This window comes from Myxocyprinus asiaticus, chromosome 50, assembly GCF_019703515.2.
Source record: "Myxocyprinus asiaticus isolate MX2 ecotype Aquarium Trade chromosome 50, UBuf_Myxa_2, whole genome shotgun sequence".
Lineage (NCBI taxonomy): Eukaryota > Metazoa > Chordata > Actinopteri > Cypriniformes > Catostomidae > Myxocyprinus > Myxocyprinus asiaticus.
The window spans coordinates 16,481,991-16,498,689 of NC_059393.1; the positions used below are offsets into that span (position 1 = coordinate 16,481,991).

A 16,699-nucleotide genomic window follows, 5' to 3' on the forward strand; every position below is an offset into this window, starting at 1 on the left:
TGCTTTGACAGAAACAAATGTTTGAATACTCATGGCACTAGGCTCATCTGTGTATTCAAAACATCCTCGTTGGTGGAAAAAAGGATTCACAACATGCAAAAAAGCATGGACCAATGGCTTGCTCCAGAACTGAATCTTATTACCAACACACATACATAGTATTCCAAGGAATGCCAACTTAGAGCCGAAAATAAGGAGATTATGGAGTAAATTGTAGAGCCTCGTAATTTCATTACAGGACCATATCCTGTCCATACAGGACAGTGTGAGACAGTATCAAAAGAACGTTATCACAGTCTTACAAAAACAGATACTGATACTAGCAAGTAAAATAGGCAACTTCTGTTTTCTACAACATGATTAAAGGATGTAAAAGATAAAAACAGTTGATTGAACGAGACCTACCGCTGGCTTGTGTTTGGAGTCGGCCACCAGACTGGCAAAAAAGTCCTCCTCATAGATCTGATTGATAACATGTGCGTCGTAAGCTACCATTATAGACACTTCCTGCATCATCATGGCAACGTTTCTAAATGCACGTACAGTATGAGCCCAGGAGTACTGAGTGAGACAGGTGAGCTTCAAGAAATGAGAGAAGGAAGGAGGAGGAGTAGAAAGAGTGCTGACTCTTTGACAAGTCTGTTGAGACTGGGCAGCTGATAGTCTCCTACGGATAAAAGCCGGCCCCTTGAGGCGGGAAATAAATGCGGGGGGGGGGGACCATGGAGGAACTCACACGCAAACACACCTGATTTTGTCATCCACTGCTTCCTAAGGTAGGCAGAGTTTTTGTCCATAGAACTTACACTCAAATGTCCGTTTGTCTGCTTACTGTAAATTCCAGAATAGCATGCTGCTTATACAGCATGTAAAGGGTTGATATTAACACCCACGGCCTCATGGGACTATGTGGGTAGTTATCACTGGAAACCGAAAGAAAGGCAGGGGAAGTTTGGGATCGTCAGACAAACCATGACTCTACACTTCTGACGCACCATTGCCCTTTACACCGTGCTCACATGGGTGAGTTCTGTCTTTTTTTTTTTTTTTGTCTCTCTTCTCATCTAATTGCCAAAGTGTTCTTCAGTTTTCTGCATACTACTATGTCTTGTGTACGTGACGTAAATTTCGTCATCAGCACAGTATGCGTATTGTGATTGCACACCGTAGTTTTTCCAGAAACAGCAACAATCTGCAGTCTATGCATGTCGCCTTGACATGCGCCTGCCGTTGACTACTAAAAGAGCATCGCAAAGCAGATGTAGCGTGCATGCGTCAAACACGTCAGTATGGGCTTTCGTTCAGAAGACTAAACTTGGAAAGGTAAGAGTGCTCAACTGTGCAAAAGATGTAACGGCACACGGAAAAATTAATTATACCCTAGCCTTCACTGTCCTTCTTTTTCTTCTCAGAAAATACCAAACTGAGTTGAAAAGAATTAAAGCTTGACTGTTCCTGGTTTAATAAGTATCCAAACACAAATATCTACAAGCCGCTGCCAAGGACTTGAGATGGTATGTTGCAGATTGCTTTGGAGTCTTATGATTCCAATTCAGAGGAAGTTTTCACTCTCGAAACATTTCTCTGTTGCTGTCTCTTTTCGATTAAGTCCTCTTTCAATATCAAGAGGATGTGAAATTTGGAATTCCACTCTTAAACCAGTAAGGGGAAGTTAGTACAGTTTGTGCTTTTGCCATCAGAGTAAGCAGGTGCCGGTGAATTCCATCAGCCCTATAAGCTCATTAACTGGTGACTTGATCTTCTTTAAATTTACACCAATTCAAAGACTAACCACTGCCTTGCATTTCCTCCCCTCTTGAACGTGATTGGATGAAAATGTTCCATTCAGGGGGTGGTAGAAGTAATTTGTGCACAGCCTCTGGGAGGCACATTATGTATGTGTGTGGTGTGTTGCGTCCAGGTCTGATATGGACATATGGCACAAGGCTTCCTGTCCTTGCCACACAGTCTCCTCCCTCCTTACAGTCTCATAACGACGTTATCTCAGGGGGAAAAAAACATCCACATGACATCCCAGTACACTGACAATGGCAGGATCTTCAAGAAATCAACTTAAAACAGTGTAAAAATACACCAAGGGTGAATGTGCGTATAAAAATAACAGAACTGTGCAAGATTTGAGGTTGAATGGCAGATCAAACAGCAGTTCACTCACACCTCACTTGTGTTTTTCGCACACTTTTTCCCAACATTTCCTCATTCATCTGCTGTCGTGCCTACCTTTCACTGTTGTTTGCAGAAGATAAAGAGGAAAGTGTGACTAAGTACACATACACACACATTTACACGGATACTGGGAGCCAGCGCCAATGAGGCATGGTCAACGCAGATGCTGTCCGAGTACTAACGGCAATACAGAGCTCATTTACGTATAAAATCCAGTTGCAAAATTTCAAAATAAGTCGGATAAAACAGCATGATGTAATTATGTTCCTCTCCTTGAAGGCACAAACAACAGGCCTCCGTTAAACAAATAAAAAGCATTCGAGAAGAAGTCAATAGTTGAAATTAAGCACAATGTATCCTTTCTGAAGAGGCTGTGAAGGGGTAAAGACTGCAGATTTCTCCTTGTGAACTGCTCCACACAAGTAAAGTCAGGTTTAAACCCATTCTTGCTTTTCATTAAGATAAAGACACATTAGTAAAAGCAAGCGTGTGGAAAAAGAGAAATAGATCAAGGGGGCTTGAAAGTGGGCATGGCCTATAGGAAGTCCAAACAAAGTGCCATACAAGGAAAAAACAAAAGGATAATGATCCTTAAGGCAAATGAATCTGTGCTCCACTGCCTTTGCTGACTCACTTGTAAGCTGATGAATGCACCTGTTACATCACCTCACTCAGGTGCTTGTTTCCCACAGAGTGCCTCTCCCTTTCTGGTTTCCCATTCCTGTCTCGCTGGGTCCTAATTGTTGCCTGTTTCAGGGTTTTTGCCAATGTCAGAGTAAAGCGTGTTTGGAACGTCATATTACATAATAAAATTTTTTTCAGTATATTGCATACTCGAGCACTTTATTAGGAAGACCTGTACACCTTATTAATGCGATTATCTAATCAGCCAATCGTGTGGCAGCAGTGCAATGCATAAAATCAGGCAGATATGGGTCAGGAGCTTCAGTTAATATTCACATCAACCATCAGAATGGGGAAAAAATGTGATCTCAGTGATTTTGACCGTGGCATGATTGTTGGTGCCAGACGGCCTAGTTTGAGTATTTCTGTAACTGCTGATCTCCTGGGATTTTCACGCACAACATTCTCTAGAATTTACTCAAAATGGTGCCAAAAATATCCAGTGAGCGGCAGTGCAGAGGATGGAAATGCCTTGTTGATGAGAGAGGTCAACAGAGAATGGCCAGACTGGGTTGAGCAGACAGAAAGGCTACGGTAACTCAGATAACCCCATATACAACAGCAGAGGACCATGTTGGGCACATTATTAGGACCATAGTGTTTCTAATAAAGTGCTTGTGAGTGTAGTATGCAGTATATTATGCAGTATGGAAGAACTCCATCGTGAACATAGCCAGACAGTGGATACAAGCCATACCACAGAAAATGTCCCTATAGCAACATTGCTGGGAAAAATATTTTAATTTAAAGGTGGAATTAATCGCAGAATACACACAGTCATCTGTAGAGAAACAACACAATACACAATTACTGCATTACTGATGCACAGCAGAGAGCAACTTAGGCACAGGAAATCCTGCTGTTAGTGATAATGAGACGACATTTACAAACAGAAGGAAAGAGAGAAAGAGAGAGATGCAGGGTAGGGGATGAACACAGTATCGTCTCGATCTCAACTCCTCTTTCCTTCCTGAACATACCATACAAGCTCAGCAACACACAAACAAATGAACACAACTAACCTCTTTCCCTTAAAGCTACAAAATAAACTCTTGAAAGCATATATGGAAGAAGAACTAGCCCAAATGGAAAGTGGATAAGAGCCTATAAATATCCTGTGGAACGAGTCTGAGACAACAGACTTTTGGCCATTTATCCTTGAGTCCTAACACCAACTTACCTCGGTGGAGCCTTGAAACAGCAGGTCCCCCCATACAAGGTCTCTGCATACTCTGAATAACTGTGTGCGAGCTTTGGGTAATTTAGAGCATCAAATTTGTCATATGATGCAAATGTCACCCAATGCGAAAACATAAAGCCAACTTTATATTATCTCATGACATATATATTCATATTACGCATATGGAAATACTGGAGATGATGCATGCAGTCAACATTTTTAATATTTCATAATAATAATAAACAATATTATATTGAGAGAGAAAATGTGTATTAAGATAAATGGAAGAAAAAGCTTTGCTTTATGGCTGTACTTCTAATAAATATACTTACCTAACCCTAACCCATACCAAATATTGCTGTTGCAACTTTTAAGCTTCTGTCCTGAAACATACTGTACATTAATTAGTGAACTCAAACACTCAAAAACGCAAGTTTGATTTAATGCATCGTTGTGTTCTGAAATGTGTCAGAATGCAATTCATACCTTTTTGTCAACTACTGTCATCCTGAAGCAACAGTTTGCAAAGAATGCTGCTGGGAAAGTTAGTTAAACTTTCCACTTGTTTATAGCCAACTACCTAGATTATAGTACATGTAGTTTGCTTTAACAGGCAACTGAGGGTAACTCTATCACCCATTGAATACTGAGGTTTGTTACCGCCACAGTACCGCAAGAGTGCATGTACAATAGGACCATAAGCATGCATTGTTTTAGCCAAGCATTTGTGCACTTGCGTAAACTACGTTTCTATCCTTATTTTCACTCTCTATAGAAATGTTCTAGTCAATTTTCACATGGGCTCATTAGAGACAAGCTAAAACTTGAGCCAAGATCAGTACTGTGTGGGATGCATGATTAAATTTGAGAGAAATATCATGTATCATGGCATTACAGTCACTTCTATAGATACAGAATGCACAGGGAAGTGCCCTAAAAAAGTTAGTTCTTTTGAATGCCTCTCTGAAGCAAAGCGATATAATGTGGGTATTTTTGAGTAGGTTCCTACCTTAATATTGCAGGCCTGCTCCATAAGGCGCCGGGCGTTCTCCGCCGCCCTGTAGCGTTTTGGGAGCTGGACGCGAAAAAAATTTAGGGCACCCTCAAAGTCGGCCTGAAGCAGGTCTTCCTTGGATGTCTGCATGCAAAGAGTAAAAAAAAATAGACAATTTAAAGAAATTAACTTCATGAACAGCCTGAGGAGTAATAATCCTGGGTGATAACATTCTCATTAAGCTTCTGCTGCCCTTTGGTGAACTTAACAACCCTGCACACTATTTTTTTATATTATATTTTTATTTGAACATAATTTAGCTAGCAAATAAGTCCACTTATCCAGTGACAACAAAGGAGAACAGTCTTCAGCATTTACAGCAACATCATTACATCACAAAGGACATTATGAAACAAGATTGCCATCAAATGATTAACAAACAGTAGTTTGCACCACTTCTAAATACAAAAGCACATATAAAGTCCAAGCAAGAAGCCTGGCAAGCCCTTGCCAACATATCACGTAATAGATGTACAAAAAAAGATGCACAAGACTTGTTTTGTGGCCATTGTCCCTCACCGCCAGAAGTCGGGGCACAAATAGGCGGTGACCCATGCCCAGCAGGCCCATGACTCTATCAGTGCAGTCGTTCACCACCCCAGCTCTGTCCTCTCCAGCACCCCCTTCCTCCAGTCTCCGCACCGCGGGCGGCATCTGGCCCCATAGAGGTGATGAGGGCAAGTCTTTCTCTGGGGTCAGGGGTGAAAGCGACTCTTGGGCGCCTCCAGTATCCACAGCATTATCCTCCCATGGAGGATCTGAGGCTGACCTGGGGTCAGCCACGGTGAGGTCTAGAGACAGCAAGCAATCTTGGAAATTTTGTAAATGAGTACATTAACTTTAGTCCAGGAAGTTGATCAGGTGGCACTGATGCAGTCTTGCTGAGCACAGAGGCGTCATTCGGTCCTGACTAGATGTGTTCAATCATGTGGCATGCATCAAAAAACAGAGCAATTTTGCACTTGCAGAGGGAATACGAATACATTTTGAGTCAGCAATGTAAACACTATTTGAGACCACGCCTAGCTTCCTTTTCTTCACACCATATTTGAGCACTGAGTTTAAAAGGAACCTTAACTAAGCAAAATGTGGCTACACAGTTCTAAGAGATAAAAGCTTCAACCTGAGGATCCTGTTTTATCATTGGCCAGCTCCTCCTGAATTCTCAAATTTGCAATCTGTTGCCTGGCAACAGGCTGGAGAAGAGTCGCGTGGTTGTTGCGAGACAGATGACAGGCGGCATGTCTTCCTTGTTTTGCACGTCTTCAAAGTCAGGCACCATGTTAGATCTCAGACCTCCCCTGGTTTTGGATTAATCTAACGAGGTACGATGATGCGGAATCGAGAAACCACTAGAAAAAAGGAAAGTGCCTCAGAGGAATTTTCAGGTAGATTCAGCACTACATCAAGGATACAATTCAAAAGCCAGATTCAAATTGCATCAAGAAATAAACACGAGGCCAGAAAGAGATGGAGGAGAGTGATATTGGAGTCTGTACTGGGAGACGTTGAGTCTTTGTTGTCATTTCAAGCCTCATTAAACAAGCAGAAAATAGTAAAAACACAGAAGTTCTTCTGAAATACCTCAGAATATAAGCATTCATTCAAAGCATCCATCACTCCAAAAGAAACTACATTTTCCACAAAATGACCATCACTATCCCACCAAGGTGCATTGTTAGTCAAGAAGCAGTCCAGAAGAAATACCCAAAGGTCCATCCAAAATCTCCATCTGTGGGATGAGGGTGGAGAGAGGCTCCAGGGTGCCAGTAGATGTCTGGGACTGGGTGGTGGTTGTCTTCTCTGGTGGACAACGAAGCCCAGGCTGCTGTTACACTGGCTCAACTGCCTTCTCTGCTGTGCTTCACTGCTCTAGCCCGTCAGAGAGATAGAAGAGAACGTTAACGAGTGTAGGAGAGAGAGACGGGAGGAAGGTGCGGTTAGAGATGCTGTTGATGCTAGAAAAGGCAGTGGAAAGACAGCAAGGGAGGAAGAGGATGACGAAGAGAGAAATATAGGAGGGGCATTGCTAGGGAACAGAGGACAGGGGACGAATGGACAGTGGACATGGCCGAGACTGTGATGCTGCTCATGCTAAAAGCTAATGGCTGCTTTATGCTCGCTATGGGAAGATGCAGACAGGCACATGTGGAGAAACAGAGAGTGAGATGGGGTGAGAGAGAGAGAGAGAGAGAGGGAAAGGGAGGAGGTTTGGAAGCCTCCGGAGAGAATGTCGTAATGGTTAGCCAATAGGAGCGAGGTAGTGCAACCCCCTCTAGCTCTCCTCTCCATCTCTCACTCTCTTTATGTATAGCTCTTGCTTCCACACACGCACATTCACATTATTCAACCCTCTGCTTCTGTGTACCTGCTTATACATATTTCTATTTCATAACCATTTTATTTTAAACATTAGTGACAAAGCTAATTATATTATTTCTTTCAAACCATTTCTATTATCCAAGGAACATAATTAAACTTATAATAAATTCATATATAAATTCAATTAAACTTACATTTATTTTACAGAAAATAATTGCAAAAAATATGTATAAAATATTCCTTTTATATAAAATAAATTATAAAACATTGAATAAAATAATTTAAACCAATTAATAAACACCCCTCACAAAAAATCCTGAAGAAAGTCTTTTAAACACAATTCACAATTGTATTGTATCAAACTACACAATGATGACAATGATGAAACATTATAGATATCACAGTTTCATTTTCTGTTAATGGATGATTTTCTGTAAAGCTGCTTTGAAACGATGTGTGTTGTGAAAGGCACTATACAAATAAAAATGACTTGACTTTGAAAAGTTTTAAGATTAAGATTTAATAAGGATTTGCAAGCTATGACAGAATGACCTTTTCATTATATAATTTCTATCAAACATAATACAAGAAACATTATTAAACTTATTGTAAATTCATAATGCTGACACTGATTTCACAGTAAATAACTGCAAAACTATATTTATATATATATATATATATACACACACACATTTCTTATATAAAAAATACATATTTTCATAAAATAATTTTTCCAAAATAATTAAAACCCTAAAGAGAATGTGTGTGTGTATATATACATGGGATGGTGTTCTTTGGCTTACGAGACCCTTTTTCCTCCAAACATAATGATGGTTATTAGACCAGAGGACATTTCCCCAAAAAGTAAGATCTTTGTCCCCATGTGCACAAACTGTAGTCTGCCATTTTTATGGCAGTTTTGGAATAGTGGCTTCTTCCTTGCAGAGCAGCCTTTCAGGTTACGTCGATATAGGACTCATTTTACTGTGGATATAGAAAATTGTCTACCTGTTCCGTCCAGCATCTTCACAAGGTCCTTTGCTGTTGTTCTAGGATTGATTTGCACTTTTCACACCAAACTACGTTCATCTCTAGGAGATAGAATGTGTCTCCTTCCTGAGCGGTATGATGGTTGCGTGGTCCCATGGTGTTTATACTTCCATACTATTGTTTGTACAGATGAATGTGGTACCTTCAGGCAGACCTTTGGAAATTGCTCACAAGGATGAACCAGACTTGTGGAGGTCCACAGTCCACAGAGGTCTTAGCTGATTTCTTTTGATTTTCCCATGATGTCAAACAAAAAGGCACTGAGTTTGAAGGTAATATGAAGCTAATACGAAATCTGTGGAATGGTTAAAAAATAAGTCTTTAATGACTTCAACCTAAGTGTATGTAATCTTTTGACTTTAACTGATATATATATATATATATATATATATATATATATATATATATATATGTGTGTGTGTGTGTGTGTGTGTGTGTGTGTGTGTCTGTGTGTGTGTGTGTACACCGTGGATTAATAGCGATGTACTTAATGAGCGGACCTCCGTTTTTAATTCCGGGAATGCGGAGGAGCATAAAGAAGCCAGTTATGCCCTCCGCAAAACTATCAGAGCAGCCAAACGCCAGTACAGGAACAAGATTGAAGGACAGTTCAACACCAACTCTAGAAGCATGTGGCAAGCAATTAATATCATCACGGACTTCAAAGGAAATAAAAACTCCACTGTGAACACCACTGCCTCTCTCACGGATGAGTTTAATACTTTTGATGCTCATTTCGAGGGAAATAACACCGCCCTCACGGAGAGAGCTCTCGCGGCCGAAGCTACAGAGGTTTGTTCACTCTCCGTCTCTGAAGCGGACGTAACCCGATTCTTCTGACGGGTGAATATCCGTAAAGCTGTGGGTCCAGACGGCATTCTGGGCTATGTCATCAGAGCGTGCACGAACCAACTGGCTGGTGTTTTTAATGGACATTTTCAACCTTTCCCTTTCCCTGTCTGTGGTCCCCACATGCTTTAAACTTTCACCATTGTGCCTGTACCAAAGCAACTCAAAATCACTTGCTTAAATGACTGGCATCCAGTTGCTCTGACCCCCATCATCAGCAAATGCTTTGAGAGGCTAATCAGAGATTACATCTACTCTGTGCTGCCTGCCTCACTGGACTCACTGCAGTTTGCTTACAGCAACAACCACTCCACTGATGATGCCATTGCATCTACACTACACACTGCTCTCTCCCACCTGGAAAAAAGGAACACATATGTGAGAATGCTGTTTGTAGACTACAGCTCAGCATTCAACACCATAGTGCCCTACAAGCTTGATGTGAAACTCCGGGTTCTGGGCTTAAACCGCTCTCTGTGCAGCTGGATCATGGACTTCCTGTCAGGCAGACGCCAGGTGGTTAGAATGGGCAGCAACATCTCATCACTGACCCTCAACACTGGAGCCCCACGGGGCTGTGTTCACAGCCCACTCCTGTATTCCCTCTACACACATAACTGTGTGGCAACACATAGCTCCAATGCCATCAAGTTTGCTGATGATATGACGGTGGTAGGTCTGATCACTGAAAATGATGAAACAGCCTACAGAGAGGAGGTGCACACTCTGACATGCTGGTGTCAGGAGCACAACCTCTCCCTCAACGTCAGTAAGACAAAGGAGCTTGTGGTGGACTTCAGGAGAAAAGACAGAGAACACAGTCCCATCACCATCAATGGAGCACCAGTGGAGAGAGTCAGCAGCTTCAAGTTCCTTGGTATCCCCATCACTGAGGAACTCACATGGTCAGTCCACACTGAGGCCGTTGTGAAGAAGGCTCACCAGCGCCTCTTCTTCCTGAGACGGCTGAGAATGTTTGGAATGAACCACCACATCCTCACATGGTTCTATACCAGCACTGTAGAGAGCATCCTGACTGGCTGCATCACTGCCTGGTATGGCAACAGCACCGCCCTAAACTGCAAAGCCCTGCAAAGGGTGGTGAGAACTGCCAGACACATCATCGGAGGTGAGCTTCCCTCCCTCCAGGACATCTATACCAGGCGGTGTGTGAAAAAAGATTGAAGGATCAGAGACTCCAGCCACCCTAGCCATGGGCTGCTCTCACTGCTACCATCAGGCAGGCGGTATCGCAGCATCAGGACCCACACCAGCTGACTTCATGACAGCTTCTTCCCCCACGCAATCAGACTTTTGAACTCTTGATCGCTCACGATACATATATCAGCACTGCACTGTATTAGCCTCAGACTGGACTCACATTTAATACTTCTCTTAATAACACACTGGCAACTTACTAATAAAGGGATTTGATTTGATATATAACTCAGCAAAAAAAGAAACATCCCTTTTTCAGGACACTGTATTTTAAAAATAATTTTGTAAAAATCCAAATAACTTTACAGATCTTTATTGTAAAGGGTTTAAACAATGTTTTCCATGCTTGTTCAATGAAAAATAAACAATTAATGAACATGCACCTGTGGAATGGTCGTTAAGACACTAACAGCTTACAGACGGTAGGCAATTAAGGTCACAGTTATAAAAACTTAGGACACTAAAGAGACCTTTCTACTGACTCTGAAAAACACCAAAAGAAAGATGCCCAGGGTCCCTGCTCATCTGCGTCAACGTGCCTTAGGCATGCTGCATGGAGGCATGAGGACTGCAGATGTGGCCAGGGCAATAAATTGCAATGTCCATACTGTGAGATGCCTAAGACAGCACTACAGGGAGACAGGAAGGACAGCTGATCGTCCTCACAGTGGCAGACCATGTGTAACAACACCTGCACAGGATCAGTACATCCGAATATCACACCAGCGGGACAGGTACAGGATGGCAACAACAACTGCCGGAATTACACCAGGAACGCACAATCCCTCCATCAGTGCTCAGACTGTCCGCAATAGGCTGAGAGAGGCTGGACTGAGGGCTTGTAGGCCTGTTAAAAGGCAGGTCCTTACCAGACATCACCGGCAAAAACGTCACCTAGGGGCATAAACCCACCTGTCGCTGGACAAGACAGGACTGGGAAAAAGTGCTCTTCACTGACGAGTCGTGGTTTTGTCACACCAGGGGTGATGGTCGGACTCGTGTTTATCGTCGAAGGAATGAGTGTTCCACCAAGGCCTGTACTCTGGAGCGGGATAGATTTGGAGGTGGAGGGTCCGTCATGGTCTGGGTCGGTGTGTCACAGCATCATCAGACTGAGCTTGTTGTCATTGCAGGCAATCTCAACACTGTGCATTACAGGGAAGACATCCTCCTCCCTCATGTGGTACCTTCCTGCAGGCTCATCCTGACATGACCCTCCAGCATGACAATGCCACCAGCCATACTGCTCGTTCTGTGTATGATTTCCTGCAAGACAGGAATGTCAGTGTTCTGCCATGGCTAGCGAAGAGCCCGGATCTCAATCCCATTGAGCACGTCTGGGACCTGTCGGAGGGTGAGGGCCATTCCCCCCCAGAAATGTCCGGGAACTTGCAAGTGCCTTGGTGGAAGAGTGGGGTAACATCTCACAGCAAGAACTGGCAAATCTGGTGCAGTCCATGAGAAGGAGATGCACAGCTGTACTTAATGCAGCTGGTGGCCACACCAGATACTGACTGTTACTTTTGATTTTGACCCCCCCTTTGTTCAGGGACACATTATTCCATTTCTGTTAGTCACATGTCTGTGAAACTTGTTCAGTTTATAACTTAGTTGTTGAAGCTTTTTATGTTCATACAAATATTAACGCATGTTAAGTTTGCTGAAAATAAAAGCAGTTGAAAGTGAGAGGACGTGTCTTTTTTTGCTGAGTTTATACATTGGTGGCCAAAAGTTTGGAATAATGTACAGATTTGCTCTTATGGAAAGAAATTGGTACTTTTGTTCACCATAGTGGCATTCAACTGATCACAATGTATAGTCAGGACATTAATAACGTGAAAAAGTACTATTACAATTTGAATTGTTTTTTTTAGAACTTCTTAAACTACTTCAAAGTGTTCTCATCAAAAAATCCTCCACGTGCAGCAACGACAGCTTTGCAGATCCTTGGCATTCCAGCTGTCGGTTTGTCCAGATACTCAGGTGACATTTCACCCCACGCTTCCTGTAGCACTTGCCATAGATGTGGCTGTCTTGTCGGGCACTTCTCACACACCTTACAGTCTAGCTGATCACACAAAAGCTCAATGGGGTTAAGATCCATAACACTCTTTTCCAATTATCTGTTGTCCAATGTCTGTGTTTCTTTGCCCACTCTAACCTTTTCTTTTTGTTTTTCTGTTTCAAAAGTGGCTTTTTCTTTGCAATTCTTCCCATAAGGCCTGCACCCCTGAGTCTTCTCTTTACTGTTGTACATGAAACTGGTGTTGAGCGGGTAGAATTCAATGAAGATGTCAGCTGAAGACATGTGAGGCGTCTATTTCTCAAAAATAGAGACTCTGATGTACTTATCTTCTTGTTTAGTTGTACATCTGGCCTTCCACATCTCTTTCTGTCCTTGTTAGAGTCAGCTGTGCTTTGTTTTTGAAGACTGTAGTGTACACCTTTGTATGAAATCTTTAGTTTTTTTTTGCCAATTTCAAGCATTGTATAGCCTTCATTCCTCAAAACAATGATTGACTGATGAGTTTCTAGAGAAAGCTGTTTCTTTTTTGCCATTTTTGACCTAATATTGACCTTAAGACATGCCAGAATATTGCATACTATGGCAACTCAAAAACATACACAAAGACAATGTTAAGCTTCATTTAACGAACCAAATAGCTTTCAGCTTTGTTTGATATAATGGCCAGTGATTTTCTAGTACCAAATTAGCAATTTAGCATGATTAGTCAAGGAAAAGGTGCTGGAGTGATAGCTGTTGGAAATGGGGCCTGTCTAGATTTGATCAAAAATGACTTTTTTCAAATAGTGATTTTGCTGTTTTTTACATCAGTAATGTCCTGACTATACTTTGAGATCAGTTGAATGCCACTTTGGTAAATTAAAGTACCAATTTCTTTCCATAAGAGCAAAATCTATACATTATTCCAAACTATTGGTTGCCAGTGTGTATTATACATATATATATATATATATATATATATATATATATATACAGTATATACGGTATATAGTATCTAATACACATATATTAGAATTTGCATGTTTTAGAAGTTAAATACTGAAGAATTTATATATTTATAATGTAAAATATGTATACAAATAAGAAGAAATTCAATCAAATTTAAGGTCTTTTTTAATTATATTTTTTTCTTTCAAACAGAGGAAATATTATTGAACGTATTCATATATATAATTTTAACAAATTAATAAACACTTATTTTTGTCTGTGATCGAAAAGTTCTTATTTAACAAACATTTCCAAGCTACGACAATTAAAATCTTAAACATTTCTATCATATATTATCAAAGGTCTCTTATCAAAGGTAAACTTTTTGCTTATCTTCTACCACACCAGTGTTTAAACATAGAGCTAAGGGTATGAGAGAATTTCTGTCATAATTAATTACATAAACATTGTTGGTCAATAGGCATGCTTTCATTAAAGATAACAAATTACTGTATACAATCAGGCATGTGTAATTCTAGCCCCCTGAGTTTTTTTTAAATTACAAATATTCTCTGTAGTTCCTCTTTAGTGAAACACCTGGAGTTTGCAAAGCTTTAAAAAGAAATAAGAGCAAATTACAGTATATTCTCGCTCTCACATCTACTGTAAATAAAGAACAGGGGGCAGGGCAGTCTATTTCTCAACATTAAATCAGTGGATATATCAGAGTCTCCTCTATTGGTTAGCTCAGACACATTGAGGGCAGCGCAGCTTGTTCTTGCAATAGCACCATTTGTCATTCTGTCATTGCAGCTTACATAAAGGTGTGGCGTTGTGGATAAAGCTAATGTATTTGTGCTGAGATTGAGAAGACACCACTGTTGAAAGCCCTGGAGTAGACATTTTAACCCAAGCGATAATAGTAAACTCACCTTTATAACAGAATGGAAGCTAAATACACTGGGAATGAGAATCTATGATTTACGGGATGTCCCACCCAAAAAAGGACATTCTATCATTTTCTCACCCTTATGTTGTTCTAAACCTGTACAACTTTCTTTGTTATGTTCCACATAAGAAATTAAGTCATAGGGGTTTGTAACAACATCATTTTTGGCTGAAACTATCCTTTGATAGGGACCGGAGCGGTCACAAGGAGAATCACACCAGAGACAAGGAATGGCATTCCTTATAGGTAATAATTTGTGTTTAAATTGAAAAGCAATCATGAAAACAATATTACATAAAAAAAAAGTCTAAAAACTAGACCTGTTTTAAATACTAAAACAGTACCAACTCCCCTCTCTCAAAAATGGAGGCTGGAGTATGTTGCGCTCAAGCAGTGCTAGCAACCTTGTCCATGTGCTCCAAACACTCATCGTCCATCTTGTCTTCCCTCTAGTGACGGCTGGCTTAAATACAAAATTTTCCCACCTTTACAAATGGGAACATACTATTATATTAAATAAAATTAACTCTCACCTCCCCATTCTTAAATACAATATCATGGATTAATACATAACAACAAGTGCTAAAATGAGAGAGAGAGTTTAAAACACCAATAAATAGGACGGATATAAACATGTGCACAATAAAACACCAATAAATATTGAAAATGGGTGAGTAAAACAAGAAACAAGTCCTTTAGACACATTAAAATACCATGATGGAGACCGACTTGCTGGCTCTCCATCACATATCCTTTAAAGAAAACACAAAATATTTCAAGCTATACAGCAGGTGCATTTCTCCTCAACTTGTGGTTTATAGGTGAATTCCAATAAACAACATGAGAAAACCTTATTTTTCCCCAAAGTTGTGACCACCACTGTGCTTTGTTTATAAAACCTTTGAAAAATACAGGTGTCTGACAGTCCTAATGCAGCATGCAGTTCTGTATCAATAGAGCTATAGTTGCATTGCCGGGGTAATAACCCACAGTCACTGATGATAGATTACAACAAACAAAGCCCAAAAATTTGCGGATGCATCATTCCGACAGCAGCCACATGGTGTGGAAATTTGTTATGATGTTCTGTTAACGAGCCGATGCATCTTGTGAAAGAAAAATGCCATTTGAGGTTTGAGAAGCGTGCAGAAAAGGTGAGAAACCAAATCGACTTCCTGTTCATTCCAGTTAAGTAAGCTTTATTGTTAATATTGTTATTATTATGAAATAGTTTCAAAGACCTTTTGGTAGAAAGGCTTATATATACTGTATGTATGTGTGTATATAGTTGATATACATTAGTATATATATTTAGTGAAAAATAATATGAACATGAAATATTAAAAAAAATGTAAGACTAAAATTTGTTTAAAATGTTTTGGTCACTATTATTTTCATACTTCCAATACACCATTTGTGTATTATTCCCATACTTCCAAAATACGGAAAATTATAATAATAATAATAAAAAAGAATGAGTAGGTGTGTCCAAACTTTTGATAGGTAATGTATAAAAAACAGTGTCTTTTTTTACTCGGAAAATGATATGGAAAATTACAGCAAAATATACTAAATATCCCAAAACATCATACAAATGTCCATTACAAGACATTACATGACTGTTACGTAAACATTCATCTGTTTCCTGTTTGATATTGCTGACAGAGAAACATATGACACCTGACTGTGACAAGTTTTTATGATTTAATTAATTCACATCTTGATTATTTTTAGGTCTTACATTTGTACATTAAATAGTAAGTCCTAAAAAATGTTTGGGTATGAGTTGCATGCAAAAAATAAAATAAAAATATGAATGCAATATTATTTCTGACCAACAGAGGGAGACACACTCAATATTTCCCTTGCTGCTACTGGAGCGTCAGGATAAAAAAAAAATAAAAAAAACTTTAGGCATTAACAGGCTTCACCAAGTCAAATCATCAATAGCCGCTGTCTCTAACGAACTATTTAAGACAAGGAAATGAAAGTGTGGTGAGATACAGTACCTTAAGAAGAGCCAGAGCCACACTGAAGATGATGTTCATCCCCTGTGAAGAGAATAGAAAGAAGTATATAAAAAAAATAAACATTGCTTTGAGGATCAAACTGCCTGGAACTACAAAACAGCAATACCCCAGGACCAAATGGACCACACTCAAAGCTGTTTTATTGTAATAAACACAAAACAATTTAGTTTAAATGGAACAGAGTGGCTGCAATTCTGTCTTTGCACTCTACTCGAAATGTGGA

The 16,699-nt window shown here is 40.2% G+C and overlaps 1 protein-coding gene across 10 annotated transcripts in view; it reads right to left on the reverse strand.

The window, feature by feature from the left end:
- The window catches only part of LOC127438973 (rab GTPase-activating protein 1-like), a 136,450-nt gene that overhangs the window by 17,561 nt on the left and 102,190 nt on the right, over nt 1-16,699 (reverse strand). For 5 of the 10 annotated variants that reach the window (XR_007896828.1, XM_051694928.1, XM_051694927.1 and 2 more), the window contains 3 exons: nt 16,456-16,497; nt 6,813-6,977; nt 5,061-5,189 (listed from right to left, as the gene is read on the reverse strand). Coding sequence is in view for 8 of the 10 variants with exons in the window: in XM_051694928.1 (XP_051550888.1) it covers nt 5,061-5,189; nt 6,813-6,977; nt 16,456-16,497 (336 nt within the window). In the remaining 2 variants the exon portion in view is untranslated. The other 5 variants (XR_007896829.1, XM_051694935.1, XM_051694929.1 and 2 more) reach the window with 4 other exon arrangements.